The sequence below is a fragment of the Rhipicephalus sanguineus genome, chromosome 10 (genome assembly GCF_013339695.2).
Source record: "Rhipicephalus sanguineus isolate Rsan-2018 chromosome 10, BIME_Rsan_1.4, whole genome shotgun sequence".
In the NCBI taxonomy this organism is placed as follows: domain Eukaryota; kingdom Metazoa; phylum Arthropoda; class Arachnida; order Ixodida; family Ixodidae; genus Rhipicephalus; species Rhipicephalus sanguineus.
In genome coordinates, this window is record NC_051185.1 from 17332099 (window position 1) to 17348842 (window position 16744).

At 47.9% G+C, this 16744-nt stretch overlaps 1 protein-coding gene across 2 annotated transcripts in view; it reads left to right on the forward strand.

Annotated features, from left to right (window-relative positions):
• Positions 1–16744, forward strand: part of LOC119407144 (transcription factor AP-2-epsilon) — a 266329-nt gene that overhangs the window by 210914 nt on the left and 38671 nt on the right. For both annotated transcript variants that reach the window (XM_049419992.1, XM_037674005.2), the window contains exon 4: positions 11856–11916. In XM_049419992.1, the coding sequence (XP_049275949.1) occupies positions 11856–11916 (61 nt within the window). The remainder of the gene's footprint in view (positions 1–11855; positions 11917–16744) is intronic.

Consider the following 16744-nt stretch of genomic DNA (forward strand, 5'->3'; position numbering starts at 1 on the left):
GTCCCCGATAATCATGTCGTAGTTTTGGACCGCTAAACCCCAAGTATTATTTTTTTAATATTATTTACCTCACCACACAGACGGCATTGGAAAAAAATAATTGCATGTCCTATTGATATTATTCGAGACGTGTGGAAAGGGGCAGCGGTTGGGGGATGCAGGTATGTTGTTGTCGGTCGCATTCACATCCGCAAACGGGTGCCCGAAGGTGTTTTTCCTATACAGGCATATATACACTTTAGGCGGTCTGTGCACTCGGCGACGGGACGACAAAGCGCCTGCGTATCGGTTTAGCTCCGGGATCCCGCGAGAGTTGCAGAGTAGCGTAACGGCTTCGGCCGCGACGAAGCGCGGCTCACTAATGAGATGGGAAGGCGGCAAGGGCGCTTTTGCATCTGGAATTGATTACGTAGAATAACGGCTTTACCGGGGAACACAACAACAACGATGAAATGAAGTTACTCGTAGCAACGACGGCCTGCAAGAGGCTATCGCGGTCTATCAAGGATCTTTCGGTGAGAGGAGCATTCTTGACCGAGAGTTGTCTGGAAGGAAAGAGGGGGGGGGAGGTAGAGGAGAGGGGGCGGTCTCGAGAATGAGAGAAGTAGTACCGACTAGAGCCATGCGGGAACGAGACGAGGCAAAGCCAAGTCCTAGCCATTGTGACAGGCTGCGTTTGGATCCAGTAACTCGTAACGCTTATTCAATTGCGCATACTAACTGCGCTTCTGCATCAAGAAAAAAAGAACGAACTGATGTGATTGCTTCAAAGTTGATAAAGATGAAGCACCATAGTAGAACCATGATAAATCCTGAAGCAAGACGCGAGAAAAATCGAAAGCCGCAAGAAGCGCGATATTGCGTTCTCTTGCCATTTGTCTACGCACTTTTTAATACATGCATTCTTTATACTGGGTCCCCCTATAGTCTTCGCGCTATGGGACCTTAGTCTGTAAAACGTCTCCTTCGTTTTATGTATCGCTACTTTGCTAACAATAAAATTAGAACTTGAAAAATCAAATTGTACACGCTATACCCACAATTTCCATGGTTTATATATCCGAATGGCCCCATCACTAGTCGCATCTGGTATCTTTGTACAATACAGCGCCGCGAACACGGATCAAGGCGAATACCAAGCAAACAAACACAGAGGGCTCTTGCCAACGAAACCTTTGTAATAGTTTCACGACGTTCCACATACTGTTCAAGGATCTTCGGTAAGGACAACATCCTCGAGTGAGGATCACGTTTTGAACTAAAGGCTCTTTGGAAGTACAGTAGGAGGAGGGGGAGGAGGAGGAAGTTGGATGAAATCCACGCGGAGACGAGACGAGACAAGTCAAAGCCCAATCCAGCCATTACGGCCGGCCCCTTTTCACAGGCGCGCGATAATTCGAAGAACAATGGTTGTTTTCGCCGCATGCATGCATTTATGCTCGTCATTTTCGCTTCAATCTCTGCGAATCGATCGACGCGACCTCCTCCTCCCATTCTCCGTGGCTTCGATGGTGATCGGTCTCCATCGCACCGCCGACAGCCCGGGCTTCTCCTGATTACAGGTTTTTTCCGTGTGTTGCGAGGTGGCCGCCGCGCAACCGGCAATCGGGAGCGAAATGCTCCATCGGCGAGCGTAGATCGAGTCGTGAGCGTTACGTAAGGGAGTTTTGGTACGGTGCATGCCGTAATGCAAGTAATGGGTAAAGAGATACTCTGTTTCGCAACGAAAAACATGCAGGAATGTGGCGTACAAATTTTTCTTTAAAAAAAAAAAAGAAAGGCGGGATTGACAACCCTCCCGTTCAAATTCTCGGATCCTGCAGACTCATGCAGCCGTTGTCAGCCCGAACTGCTCCGACAGAGCTAGTGTTTTTTTTTTTTTTTTTTACATACTGCAGCCTCAATGAGTCTATTGCAGGAGTGGGAAAAGAAAACAAAACAATAACAGCAGATCAACATTCATGAACATGCTTCCAGAAATTCTTTCAGTAGTAAGCAACGCACACTTCCGGGCAACAAATTCCAGGCTTCTACAGTTGCAGGAAAAAAGCTATATTTGAACATGTCAGTACGGGTGAAAAAAGTTGTAATGCTAAGGGCGTGGTCGCTCCGCGTAGATAAAGGTCAGGAGAACTTAAAAATAACTGTCTAGAGTGTCGAGGCGGGGAGAATTGATTAGATTGTAAAGGAATTTGAGGCATTCAACGTGGCGACGCTTCGCAAGTGTAGTGAGACCCAGTTGAAGAAGAAAATTCGACGGAGAAAAATTCCTGTCACATCTTTTGCATACAAAACGCACAGCTCTTTTTTGAACGCATTCTAGTTTTTTTAATGTCACATTTCTTATGTGGGTTCCACACCACGCAACCATATTCGAGGATGGGACGAATGAGAGCTTTGTAGGTAAGCAGTTTGGTTTCTTGAGGAGCAAGACGGAGCGTACGATGTAAATAGCCTAATTTCTTAAGAGCCTTGTTGCATGTGAGATCAATGTGTTTAGACCATGAGAGATTGTGTGTCATAAGGATACCGAGGTACTTGAATTCGTTCACCCTGCACAAACTAACATTGTTAAGGCCATAGTCAAAAGTCAAGGGGCATGAACGTCGGGTAAATGACAGAACGACGGTCTTGGAGAAGTTAATATTCATTTGCCAAGTTTTGGACCAGCTACAAAAGTGAGAGTAGGAATTCTTGAGAGTGGCATGATCCAGTGGAGATTTAACAGTATGATATAGGACGCAGTCCTCTGCGAAAAGGCGTATTTTCACAGGGGTGTGCAAGGGGAGGCCATTAATATAAAGCAGGAATAAGAGGGGGCCCAGCGCAGAACCCTGGGGAACACCTGATGAAACAGGCATCGAAGGCGAGTTAGTAGAGCTGAAACACACATACTGTGAACGCTGCGAAAGAAAGTCGGATATCCAGCCAACCAAGGACACGTTCTTTAATATGGCAAACAACTTGTGCAATAATTTAGGATGTGAGACAGTGTCGAATGCCTTGGCCAAATCTATGAAAATGGTGTCAACCTGGTCACCTATGTCCATCGAGCTGCTGATGTCATGAACGAATTCTGTAAGTTGAGTAATAGTGCTAAGACCGCGTCTGAAGCCGTGCTGGTAAGTGCTTAAGATTTTGTTCGTTTCAAGGAATTCCATGATATGTTTAAATATATATGCTCTAGCATTTTACATGAATGCGCTGTTAAAGAGATTGATCTATAATTGCTTAATAATTGAGCATTACCCGATTTAAATAAGGGCAGAATTGAAGCACATTTCCACGAGAAAAGAAGTGTGGCTGACGAGAGCGATTTCCTAAAAATAATTGTGAGGTATCTGCTACACCAAAGAGAGTATCTAACTAGAAAAGCTGTTGGGATGCCGTCGGGACCGCATGATTTCTTGGTGTCTAAATTTAAAATGAGATTGAGTACGCCCTTACTTGACACTGACACATCGTCAATTCCGGGGTGATATTCTGAATGAAAAACAGGGATGTCCGAGTTGTCAGTAGTAAAGACTGAGTGGAAGTAGGCGTTGAAGGCAGAAGCGACATTCAAAACCGGAGTTAGCTAGAGATGAAGCGACAAAAACCAGGTCCAGGACAGCAGCATTACGTGTAGAGTCCTTAACAATTTGGTGAAGGCCACAAGACAACGAAACGTCGATTAGCTCTCTTCCGATGGATACTTCATGTCCACTAACTGTCATAGATGACCAGTCCACACCAGGAGCATTAAAATCACCCATGCAAATAATGTTAGGCGCTGAAGCAACCTAACTTTGTAGAAATTGGTGTAGATAGTGTAAATGTTTTATATCAGAACCATGCGGTCGGTACACGACCCAGATAATCAAGGACATATTTTCTAGTTGGACCTTACACCACAATGACTCAGTATTCGGTGGTGCAGGAAGTACAGAGAAGTTCAGGTGAGACCGAAGAAATAGGGCCACACCGCCGCCTCTCCCGAATTCTCTGTCTCTCCGAACCACCTTGAAGCCAGGGAGAGTTATTTCAGAATCATGAACTCCATCATGCAGCCAAGTCTCAGTAACGCCGACAATGTGTGGGGCATAAGAGGAGATGAGGGAAAGAAATTTGGAGTAATTACAACATTTCTGGCATTGATATTTAATAAGAAGAGTTTATTGTAGGTGCAACGTGGTCAAGAAGATGTTTCCCCAGAGGTTGATTCAGCGGGTTTAGCTAAGCCAGTGGATGATCTGACAAGAGTATTGGATGAACTATCCCAGTCATATCGCACCTTGTCAATGAACACATGATCAAAACGAATTTGGACAGATGCACCGTTATCCCTATAACAGGCGGATGCCTCCCAGAGCCTTTTGCGAATATTACGAACCTGGGGAGAGAAGTCTTCGGAGACCCGGAAGCCAGTGTTTTTAAGTTTATAGCAATTTTTTAACACGACCACCTTAATCCTGAAAATCCAAGAGCTTCATCTTAACGGGACGTGGGCGGCCTCTAACATCACTGCCAAGCCTGTAGCACCTTTCTATGCGCGGACATGCAACCTTAAGAGTGTCGTCGAACCACTTGGAAATGATGGCGGATAGTTCCTCACGATTCTCGCCAGGCCCTTCACTAAGGCTATGAAGGATAATATTGTTTCTACGTGATCTGTTTTCTAAGCTGTCATTTTTGTTAGAGAGAGTTGATATGGCGCTCTTTATTTGTTGAATTTGAGCATGCATTGATCATTCGAAACCTGCGTACCACTAGACGATGATGGTGATTCCAGAGAACATACACGAGCTTCCAAAGCTTCAAACCTCGCATTGACAGATGACTGAAACATTTTGATTTCAGCAATATCCTGAGCCAATTTCTTTTGACCATTTAGTAGTTCAGCGAACATTTCCACTACCGTGGGTTCACTATTAAGATCTGTCAAGTGAGGTTGTGAAGCAGCATCGCGCTGAGAACGGGTATTATTACCCGGGTTAGATTCCACATCACCGCTCAGTAGAAGTCTGCGGCCGGCATTTAGAAGCACAGAGTACAATGAAGTATAACAAAACCCTGATAGCGATCATGTGGGCGAGGGAACAGCAGCATACATCATCGGTCATCGGAACGAATGCACCGAGGATTGGCAAGGTAACATACCTGCGTGATGAACAGACAGCGGATTAGCATGGTGCCCACACCGCTGTTGCCTCGCCCACTGATGAAAGAATCCACCGGGGACGCTTTTATAGCTGTAGACCATGCAGACGTCGAACTAGGTCTGTCGATGATTGGGCCGTCGAGTGTGACGTTAGCCTTGCCCAGTGCAGGATCCAGGGTGAAAGTCGAAGAAGCGAAGGTGAAATCATGGCTGTTATCCGCAAGGAAGCTAGGGCAGTCCACACGTGCGCTGTCGTTCACATCCATGACACGGCGAGGGAACGTTGACCAGGCTATCCACTGCATGACGTAAGGAGCATGCGCGGTGGCATCCCCGAACATCGAGGCAGCAAGGTAGCCGGCAAACTGCGTGATGAACAGACAGCGGATTAGTATGGTGCCCACACCGCTGTTGCCTCGCCCACTTCTTTGAGCGCTACTGGATTAATCGAAGAACTAGTGCGCAAAGCTTTTAAAGACGACAGTCTTTCTTGGGGAACTTAAACGCAGAAATTTTGGTCTGTCTTTCTGTTTGTCGGCACGTCGCTCGATTCAGCCACCCGGCCAATGTTACTTTTTCAAGGGCCAGCCATCTTGAACGGCTGACTAGGTTCATACTTGTGTACATTGTTGATCAAAAAGCAAACATTATGCATATCTGAGGCGCAACATCACTAGGTAAGTATTAGGTGATGTGTTCCTTTAATAGAAAATACATAGATACGTAATTCTAGAGACCCTAGTTTCTTAAGCTGCGCTGCAACTTGCCTTCCTCCGTGCCCTCTGCACGAGCTCATTGTTGTGTTTCGGTTTCGGTTCAGTATTGCACTGTACGAATGCCATGGGGCGCCGTTTTGGCATTCCTGTTTTACCCAGGCGACGTGTAAATAAAAGAGTGTGTGGAGAGTACTCGTTGAGTGCGGACGTTTCTTCTGCTTCGGCGCTTCGCGCGAAACCGCGTGTTCGGGCTGGCTGGCGTCCCCGCCGGTCGCGTTGGTCACCGCCGGTCTTCGCCTGCTGCTGCGCCGGGACTACCAGCCCGCAACACAGCACTCATGTTTCCCGACGTATTGCCAGATGGCGTCCATATCTCACGCAGCGCCTCTTCTATCGTCTTTAGACGACATTTGCAACGAAGCACGCAGATACGCGGCCAATATTTTTTTGTTTTGTGCAAGGCAGAATAGGCAACCGCACTGTCAACTTGATTGCCATATCTATCTATCTATCTATCTATCTATCTATCTATCTATCTATCTATCTATCTATCTATCTATCTATCTATCTATCTATCTATCTATCTATCTATCTATCTATCTATCTATCTGTCTGTCTGTCTGTCTGTCTGTCTGTCTGTCTGTCTGTCTGTCTGTCTCTCTCTGTCTGTCTGTCTGTCTGTCTGTCTGTCTGTGTCACTAAGCCTCGGCGCTGAGATCCTTTGCATTTTTTCTGTCATTCATATGTACCATGGGCATGATGTTTCCTATTTATATATGAATTCATACGATCCTCCTCTCCATAGTTTGCAAAATGTCGCTAGTGTGTCTGGTTAATTAACATGGACCGCTTAAGATATTCACCTATTTCAAAATTGATGTTCTTATCCATCGGCTCGCGTGAATGCCTTTATCTGGTTAACTGATCGCATCCGATGAACTAATCTTGAAACTCGCATCCTAGTTAACCTTTCTGCATACCCCCCCTCCCCCTCCCCCCCATCTCTCCGTTTCTCATAACAGCTATTTCTGATGGTTTCTGCAACTTTTTCTCGCTTTTTTTCTAAACGTGAAAAAATATATATATATATATATATATATCTCAGAACAAATATCAGCTATAAAAACGAATGAGACTACCGCATTTAGGTTTTCCTTAGTTATTATTATTATTTTGTTTTTTTGCCTGGTTATCAAAATGCGCGTATCAATAAGTGTTAGTGACGTTTCACTTTACATTAGCCGTGACAAACATGGCGCGCGTCTGAGTCGAAAGCGCGTTAAAGGCGAATGAACACGGTAATTTCTTTCTCGCGTCGCAGTTATTTTCCGATGCCGACTGTATAAAACAGACGCGTCCGCGATTACGATAATTGATCTCGTCCGCTCGAGCTTCCTGTTCTCGCGCATGCGCACTGCGCACAGCTGTTAAATGGCTCGTTCATTTCCCCGCGTCTTTTTCCCCAACTTTCGCCTGGGAGATTTCCAGTGCGAACGTAATTTAGGCGAGGGCTCTAGCTTTACAATTTGTGTCACCGTCGTGACCCAGCTCCAGTCGTTTGCCGTCACCAGTGGTATAACGAGGAAGAAATTAGGCGATCGGAAAAAAAGGCTGAGCGAGTGCGCGTATTCTCGCATTGTGGTAGGTATGCTGCTATAACTTGCTCTACGAAAGCGCATGCGCAGTGGGCAACGAGATTTCCGCATACCTGGCACACATAGTTTCTTGTCGTCGATTGGTCTACGTCGCCAGGCGCGGGTCACGCAAATCCCACGACGCCGCGGTTTTCGAGGAGTCCGAAATGACCGTTTAGCGCGTGTACCGCATTCGCGTGCGCGTATATATGTGTCACGTTTTAAGGCGAAAGCCTTCTATGTCTCATGAGTAGAGAGGTTTTCGAGATTTGGTGAGACCGGACGATTCATCGCGAGACCGGCGTCGGCGGCGTCAACGCGAATGGGGTGAAAACAAAAAAGTAATAAAGGTTGGTCAAAAGTCACGTGATACTCAATTGAATGTGTGAGTGCAGCGGGCGCACAAAAAGTCCCATGACTTCAAGCTAACATTCCTACATCAATGACGTCATCGTGACGTCTCATGGCGCCAAAACTTGTGACGTCGTGACGCCGCATGATGGCATCATCGCATGACATCGTCGCTTAGTCAAAGGCGGGCTGATCACGGAGGCTGTGCAAAACCTTGTGAGGTGCAGAAGCTTACAATACCTCGGATCCCGGAGGTACTGCAAAACCACGTAAGGTTCGGAAAGCTTTCGGTAGGGGGCGGGGGAGGATGAATCCATCTAGAGTCACTGGAAAATCAGAGTACCGCAAAGGTAGGCTGCACGCGGGCAACATTGGGTGGCGGCGGCCATGTCCCTTCCAGACCGTCCGGCGCGTTGCTAGCCTGTGTTGAGAAGTGACCGATCTTTTAGCCCCAGTGCCGTGTTACGCTCGGCAGAACGGCATTATGTGTGTGTGTTTCTTCAGGAGGATATTGATTTCGAGTCATCGACAGGTATGGATCGACTGCGCGGTTAGCGGTGTAACTAATGAAACCCACGGCGAACGTTGCCATATGCTCGCGAACTCTCTTCATGGCTTCATCGGTCTCTTTTCGTGTCACGCCCGGGCGTGTTCACTAGGTCCGGATCTGTAAACATAGTTGCATTAGCGCAGTGACATCATGCGAGATGCCATTTACTTCGACATTTGGTGAATCTTGACTGTTTGCGCTAGCTTTGCAGTCGGTGTTCAGGTTCACTGCACTCGAGAACGTTATCGAACAACATCGAGAACATTCAACATTGCGTCCTTCGACTGATCGCTGACGCATAGCTTGCTTGCGCACCGTGCTTGCTGTTCAACTGGTTGATATGTGTAATAGAAGTTGTGTGTGTACGTTAATTGGAAGTTGTGAGCGACATCTTGATTCAGAACGCCAGCAGCCGAACGCACAGGCGAATCGGCGTGCGCAGGTAAGGTGCATCTTATCTTACGATACGTAGAAAATAGGCCATCAAAAATGATTAACATCACTACTTAATTGGTTCATTTCCTATTTCTTGTCTCCTTAATATTCCCAACGTTGCAATGAATTTGCAAATATTTTGCTGTGTTCTGACAAACAGTTCTTTTTTTGGCATTGCCAGTGCGTAAACAGCTGGGTTCGGTTTCTGCACTGCTGCACTTTTTTTGCATAATGCACTGTTATTAAAGCTTCCTTGGCATGGTGCTTTATGTTCTTTCGATCAGAAATAGCACATCCCGGAATTTTAAAGCGCATGCTACTGCAACACAGTACGTATATAGACCTAGGGCTCGCATAAAATCGACTCCCTCAATGCGTGGGATCTGCTTTCTTTTCTTTTCTTTTTTTTTTTTTTTTTTTGCTGTGACCATTTCTCACCAACTATACAGTATTTTAAGGGTACGCTCGGTGCAATGCAGCATTAGCAGCATTTTTTTTGCAACAAATCTAAAAATACGCTTGATAGCATTGCCTTAATAAGTTTATCAACAGAGTTCCACGCTTCTGTTTTGTGCAATGCCAAAGATCATGCCACAATTGCCTTCAAGGTATACCAGTAAACAGTTATTTTAATAAATCTTCGAGTTCGCTCTCGTGCGTGACACGCTTATAACTCGGATAGCATGCGTAATCTGTTCAACAGATCTAGATACAAACAGCCGAGCAAATAGAAAGGTATGTAGTTTCCAATATCGCTGACCATAGCGAACCGAAATGGTGAAGTATCCTGTCGCATCAGATCTTTTCCAGCAAAGTTAGTGTAGTGCACTGCAGGAAGGAGTGGGATTCGAGGGGGGCGAATTTGTTCAGGCCAACTATGCAGCCACGTAGAACGGCGCTCTTTGACATTAATTTTTCCCACACAGCAAACGAGATTCCCAGAGTTGCTCACCAGTAACGTTCGATTGATGGTGAGCTACTCTCTTCTGGCATCTGCATGCGGTGGCGTAGCCAGGGGGTGGCACACCGGGCCCGTGCCGCCCCCCTCCTCCCCCCCCCAAAAAAAAAAATGTCTGCTTACGCCCCTGTCTGCATGACGCGTTTAAAAAAGCGACGAAGTACTTCTGGGGACCGTGGTACTGCTAAATGTCCGGCCACGCTCTGCATTGAACGCGCCTGCACCCAAAGCGCTTGGAAGGGATATGGCGGCGAGAGGTCACGTGATGCGAGTAAGCCAATCGCGTTAGTGGCGGCGCGCGGAAAACAGATGCGATACTCTGAAATTTTTCCAGTGACTCTAAATCCATCGAACGAGATGAAAAAAGGGTGATTTTAGCCTTCAAGTCGTCTGAGCCGAATGCACAAAGGACCCTGTGAGTTTTTTTTTTTTTTCTTTTTCTTCTTTTTTCTCACCTCCGTGCAACCGTTCATGCAAACGTTATCCGGGGCCTCTAGACCTCTCGTTGCGGGTTCTCATTCCATCTTCTCGGAGGCCAGGTATTTTGTGAACTCTCTTGCTCACAACACACCCCGGCCTCCGAGAATGCCATCTTAGCTGACGCAAAGATTCGCCTGCCTTGCGGCGCCACTATGCAAATGGACCGGCCACCGAGCGGATCACGTGGTGCACTGACCTCCAAGCCGCTGGAGTCCAGCATGTTGTATGCTGCGTGCGCAGTGCGTGCAACACAGACTCACGTTGCCGTCTCATTAGAGGCTCGCTCCAGCTGTCCGGCCGCATTATACAAAAGCGGTAGCCACGCGGGAGCTCCGTCACGTTGTTTAGATGCTTATCTAATTACACGCGCACAGCCGCCACGGCTGGATATTTTTCAGGGTTGCCTGTCATCCCGCACGTGGCAATGGGCGTTTAGCTCTGTATACTAACAATGGGATAATTGCGAGCCACCCTCTCCCCCCCACCTCCTCCATCTTATGCTTCAAACCCTTGTTGGTCCTCTTGTTTCGGTAACCTGACTCTTGTTAGAGCAAGACATTACTCTTGTTGTGGCTACGGTGCTCGACGGCTGACCCGAAGGTCGCGGCATCGAATCCCGGCCGCACTTTGATGGAGGCAAAATGCTGGAGGCCCGTGAGCTTAGCTTTAGGTGGTCAAAATTTCCGGAGACCTCCACTATACGGCGTCCCTCGTAATCATGTCGTGGTTTCGGGACGTTAAACACGGAACAACTATTTCCAGCCGCCGTCGCTGAACGGCTATGGCGTAGGGATGCTCAGCACCAAGACGCGGCTTCGATTCCCGGCCCACAGCGGTCGTATTTTGACGGACGCGAAGCGTGAAAACGCCTTTGTGGAACTTAGATTTTAGGTGAACGTCTGGGAACCCCATGTAGATGAAAATTAATGCGCATACTCCTCGCTACGGCGTGCGGCATCATCGTGCACTCGTCGTAGTTTCTGCACCTCGTGAAATCCCAGAATTAAATTTCGAATTTTAAACGCCAGAAAGGAGGTAGAGAGAAAGAGATGAGGTGAAAGGCAGCGAGCTTAACCAGAAGCGAAAAATCCGGTATGTTGTTCTATGCTACTTTCTCGCCTATAGCTCTACATGTACATGGCAATATACGTAGGAGCAAGCGTATCGCGTGGCGCTTACTGAGCGCGTTGCCGAGCTCTCCATGGCCGTAGTTTCGTATTATGCCTACATCGTTCTATATAGATGCCCTAGAGTGTTGCTCACTGTACAGTTCACTGTACACTGTAACAGTGTACAGCTCACTGTGCTTATAGTGTACAGCTCACAGTGTAGCTTACAGTGCAGCTTACAGTGTAAAGCTCACTGTACACTGTCACAAGTTCCTTCTTCGCAGCAGCAGTGTTTGCCAATGACTGAGGGATCCAGTGCTTGGAGGTTTGTGGTTGATGGTTTCTGTGTTTAGATTATATTGAACTCGAATTAAGCGAAATAGCCAGCGAAGGTCAAGCGAGCTTTGCCAGTGTAGGTAGAATATGTTTTCACGAAGGATATGTATCTTGGCTCATCTATAAAATCTTTTCTTCTCTCGCAGGCAGGGAGCGTTGACGACACCAGTCTTTTTGGGAGCGACCACAATAGTGTCATACGAAAAGGTGAGTATTCCCACTTAACACAGCCGGAGACCCTTGCGAAAGTTGTCCCGCATAGTAAGCGTGGGTGTGCATTTTTCGGTATTTTATTTTATTACCTGGCGCCAAAATCGCGGAAACACCGACGCTTTAGCTTTCAAAGTGCGCACATAAGCGTTGCACTGCCGGCCTTTTCCTCAGGATAGTAATCGCAGTTTCTTCGCTTCTAATATAGGCTACGTTTTAACTCGCGGTGGCCTGCGCAAACATATGACACAGGACTATATAAGAAAGTACGACACATAGTTCTGTGTCGTGTACTGTCTTCTAGTCCTGTGTCTTGTTTGCGCTGGACATCATGAGTTACGGCGTGTTTAGTCATATGATCCACATGTGGCATAAAATCGATAGTAGTGGCCAACGTCTGTTATATTATATATCCCCCTATATTATGTATGCCAGCCGGAGCGGGATCCCTTTGTCAATCCCTTGTAGCCTCGTGTTACTGCTTCCCGTTTCTGTAATGGAAGCAAATAAACTTCACATTCCAACTCGCCAAATTTGCGGCCTTGCCACCTTTTATGTTTATTACTAAGGTCATGTTGAATGGATATTAGAATAGAGAGGGTGGTACTACATGTGTCACCTATCTACTGTTCCAATCAGGCCCATAGCCAGGGCCGGGGAGGGGGGGGGGGGGAATTTTGGTGAAGTAGGTGTTCCTACCAGAAATAAATAACGAAAATAAGTGTTTTTCTATAATAGTCAAGGTTTTCAGCAAGTGCCCCCCCCCCCCCTCATATAAAAAAAATTCTTGGCTACGGGCCTGGTTCCAATACATCAATACATTTCTCCAGAATAAAGACAATATCGTAGCGCCGATCGATATCTCTTTTCTGTGTTTTATAGCCAGTGTAAATGTGCACCGCTTAGTGCTGACAAATGATTCGAGCGGTCAGGAGGGGGGCGCTCTCTCACGTTGGCGGCGATGGCCACGGTGGTCACTGAGGTGTGACTAAAAGCCATTGTGTTGGGCGGAGCAGAGCACCGCAACAAAGGACGCGGTGTGTTTGAGCGTGGGTGGAGGCGTGTTCATGGTGGGGGGGGGGGGGGGGGTGGAGAACACTGGGAAGCGAGGAGTGGCCTATTGTTAAATGGGCCGTGAGTGAGTGCGGGCGCGTGCGCTCCACATATCCAATCTGTTTGTTCCTCGGTGGTTTATTATTTTTTTTTTCGGGCCGCCCGCGCTGTTGTAGCGGCGGCGAGTTTGTTATGGGACGCTCTGGCGCGCAGTTGAGCCGTGCGCAACACGAAGGAAAGGAAAACTTTATTGGGTCGGCGAAAAAAAATTGTCTACATCTGAGAAATTCAAGCTACCCGCCACGGTGGTCTAGTGGTTACAGTGCTCGACTGCCGACCCGAAGGTCGCGGGATCGAATCCCGGCCGCGGTGGCCGCATTTTCGACGGAGGCGGAAATGTTCGTGGCCCGTGCACATGTGCTTGGATTTAGCTGCACGTGAAAGAACCCCAAGTGGTCGAAATTTCCGGAGCCCTTCACTACGGCGTCTCTCATAATCATATCGTGGTTTTGGGACGTTGAACCCCCAACAATTATTACTGAGAAATTCGAGCTACATCAAACCTGAGTAACACGTATGCTATAGGCAGACTTGCCTTTGCCAAGCCAGCAACTGCCTTGACAAAGGCAAGTCTGCATGTCGAACAGCGACACCGCTTGTCCAAGGATTTTTCATCTCTTCAGGCGGCTTCCAGCTTCCTCTGGTCTTCTACCTTATTTTGGACATGCTGTGTGGGCACTTAAATAATTCCGTAATAGCGGGCGAATTCTTCAGCCAAATAAGCGAAAACCTTCCATCTCGTGGAGCTATAAGATACGAGAAAACGCGTGAACTTGCCGCAAGGAAAACGTCTACGTGAGTTTAAAAGAACTCGACCACATTGACATAAGCTCCGCGCAGTGCATGTGCACTTGACGCCACCAGGAGTCGTCGCTGACTCCCTCCGCAGGGTGATTGAGGTGAGCAGGGGCGTAGCCAGGGGGCGGGGGGTTGTTGGGCGGTTCAGCTCCCCCCCCGAAAATTTTCTGTTTTGCTTGCGTATGTATACGCGCACACATACAAACTAACGCACGAACATACATAAAGTCTGGCTGAACGCCCCCCCCCCCCCCCCCAGCCCCGAAACAAAACTCTGGCTACGCCCCTGGAGGTGAGTGAGTGAGTGAGCACTCGATCACTCCGCGGAGTGCACCTACAGCTGCTGTCACGCCAGTGACTTCTCGGTAGGGATACATTGTTAAATTTATGTGTATTCGCACCCTTACAATGCGGACGTGCTCGGGCAAGAAGTAAAAACAAATTCACATGAGAGCGCCTGTGCACGGGAGTGAGCCGTGTCAGAAGTCGAAAGCTTTATTGTCAGATATGGCACTGCTTATAAAGGGCACACACAGAAGGAGGCATGCGCAGTAGGTGCCTATCTATGACGCGTGTACATGACGAAGCCTCTAGTTACATCTTCCCTTTTTTCTTTTTTTTTTTTGAGAAGTTTCAACATAAGGTAACAACAGTAAGATAAAGGAAAAAAAAAGAACAATGTTAGAAGTGAGCCTATACATTTGACAAGGGGCTATCACTGTCGTCTTTCCGGTAGGGGATACCGTTGTGGGGCTCTACGAACGCGGTCACTCCTGCGAATTGAGTCTGGTTCTGCCAGTGCCGTCGCAGGGCCAGGCTGAGAATATTCCGCCGGCGAGCGGGTCGTAGGGCCGGCCTGCGGTTGCCTTTCGGTCAGATGCTCCCTGGTACGCCTCAGCTGTTGTCCGCTGTGTGTGGCTAGATTGTACGACCTTGGTGGACCTGCAGGTCCAATAACCACTGCTGGGGGACCAGGTTTCTGCGTGTAGTGTTGTATACAAATACTGGCGAACCACTGAGAAGTGCTGGCTGGTGCTTGGCAGTCCCTGTTGTAGAAGATCCGTTGTTTTTCCCGTATGTCTTGAAGGCGGTTGCGAACGGACTCTGGTGGCACAGTCTGAGGCTCCAGGTGCTGGGGAAGGACTGGCAGTCGAGTTTTGGGTTTGACGTCCCATCAACCGCTGAACAGGCGACTTCAAGTGTTCGTCCCTGGGCATATTTCTCCACTCCAGGAGGGCGCTGTAAAAATCAAATGTTGCAAAAGGACATTTCTTTAGCAACTTTTTCGCCTCTTGCACTGCACGCTCCGCCATGCCGTTACCGCGGGAGTAATATGGACTTGACGTCACGTGGAGGATTCCTAGGTGTGACAGGAAAGACCGGAAGCAAGCACTGTTAAAAGGTGGTCCATTATCGCTGCACAGCTTTGTCGGAATGCCGTGAGTCGCAAAAACGAGCATGCACGCGTTGTTTACGGCTTCAGCTGTTGATTGACGTAGGTGTTGAATCTCGAAAAAGAACGAGTAGAAATCAACCAGGATTAGGTATGTCTGGTCATTGTGGTAGAAAATATCAAGGGCTACGACTTGCCACGGCAGACTTGGTATCTCGTGGCTCAGCATTGGTAGGCGGCTGTTTCTGCGCTTGTACTTTTGGCAAGCTGCACATGACTTAGCTAGGACCGAAATGTCCGCGTTCATTCCGGGCCAGTACATTACCTGTCTGGCTCTCATCTTCATTTTTTCTTCCCCTCCATGGGCAGCGTGTAGCAAGCGGAGCACCTCCGGTCGCTTGGCTGGAGGAATGACGATTTTGTTGCTCCTGAGTAGCAGACCATCCTCGACGTGCAGCTCGTCGCGGTAGCGCCAGTAAGGGCGCTGGGCATGCGACAGTTTGTCCCTCGTTTCTGGCCATTTTGTGCTTGAGTAGGTGCGAGTTCAGCCATGGTAGCATCTTTGTCGGTTTCGTTGCGAATGCTCTCGAGCTGTTGATCTGACACCGGAAGAGAAGAAATAGTGTTAACTTGGAATTGTTCTGTCTCATCTTTTAGTTGGGTAGGACTTGGGAAGCGAGAAAGCCCATCAGCTAGGAACAGGTGCTTGCCTGGTTTATAAGTCACTTTGATTGGGTACCTTTGTAAAACAAGCCTCATGCGTTGCAATCTTAGAGGGCATTCGCACAAGTGTTTTTTGAAAATGTGTTCTAAAGGTCTGTGATCGGACTCGACGGTAACTCGGACTGCCCAAAGATATAATCATGAAATTTTGTGCAAGCCGTGAACAATGGCGAGCGTTTCTTTTTCGATCTGTGCGTATCGCTGCTGTGTTTCTGTCAGCGAACGAGACGAATAGGCAATTGGTTGCCCATCCTGCAGAAGACACAGCTCCTACACCACGCAGACTGGCATCTACGGACAACGTCACATGTTTTTCTTGGTTAAAATAAGCAAGGACAGGTGCCCGAGTGAGTGTTTCTCTAAGCTGGTGAAAACTGTCTTCTTGCTGGTCTGTCCACACCCATGCAACGTCTTTTTTCAAAAAGATCGCGAAGCGGTGCAGACAAGGTGGACATGTTCGGGACGAAGCAGCGCCACGAAGTTTATCATGCCTAGAAAAATTTGCAATTCCTTACGGTTTTGCGGAGGCGGCACTTCCATGATGTCTTCCACTCTGCTGGGGTCCAGGCACACTCCTTCTTTAGTGAGAACATGGCCCATGTAGCGGACTCGGGGCTGCAGGAATGGCACTTTTTCTTATTCAATTTCAAGTTGTGTTGTCTGCATCTCTCCAGCAAGGCGATCAAATTGTTGTCGTGCTGCTCTCGCGTTTCTCCCCACACAAGAATGTCGTCCATTACGACAGCAAACGGCCCTCAGGCCCTCCAGTATTTCATGCATTACACGCTGAAAACTTCT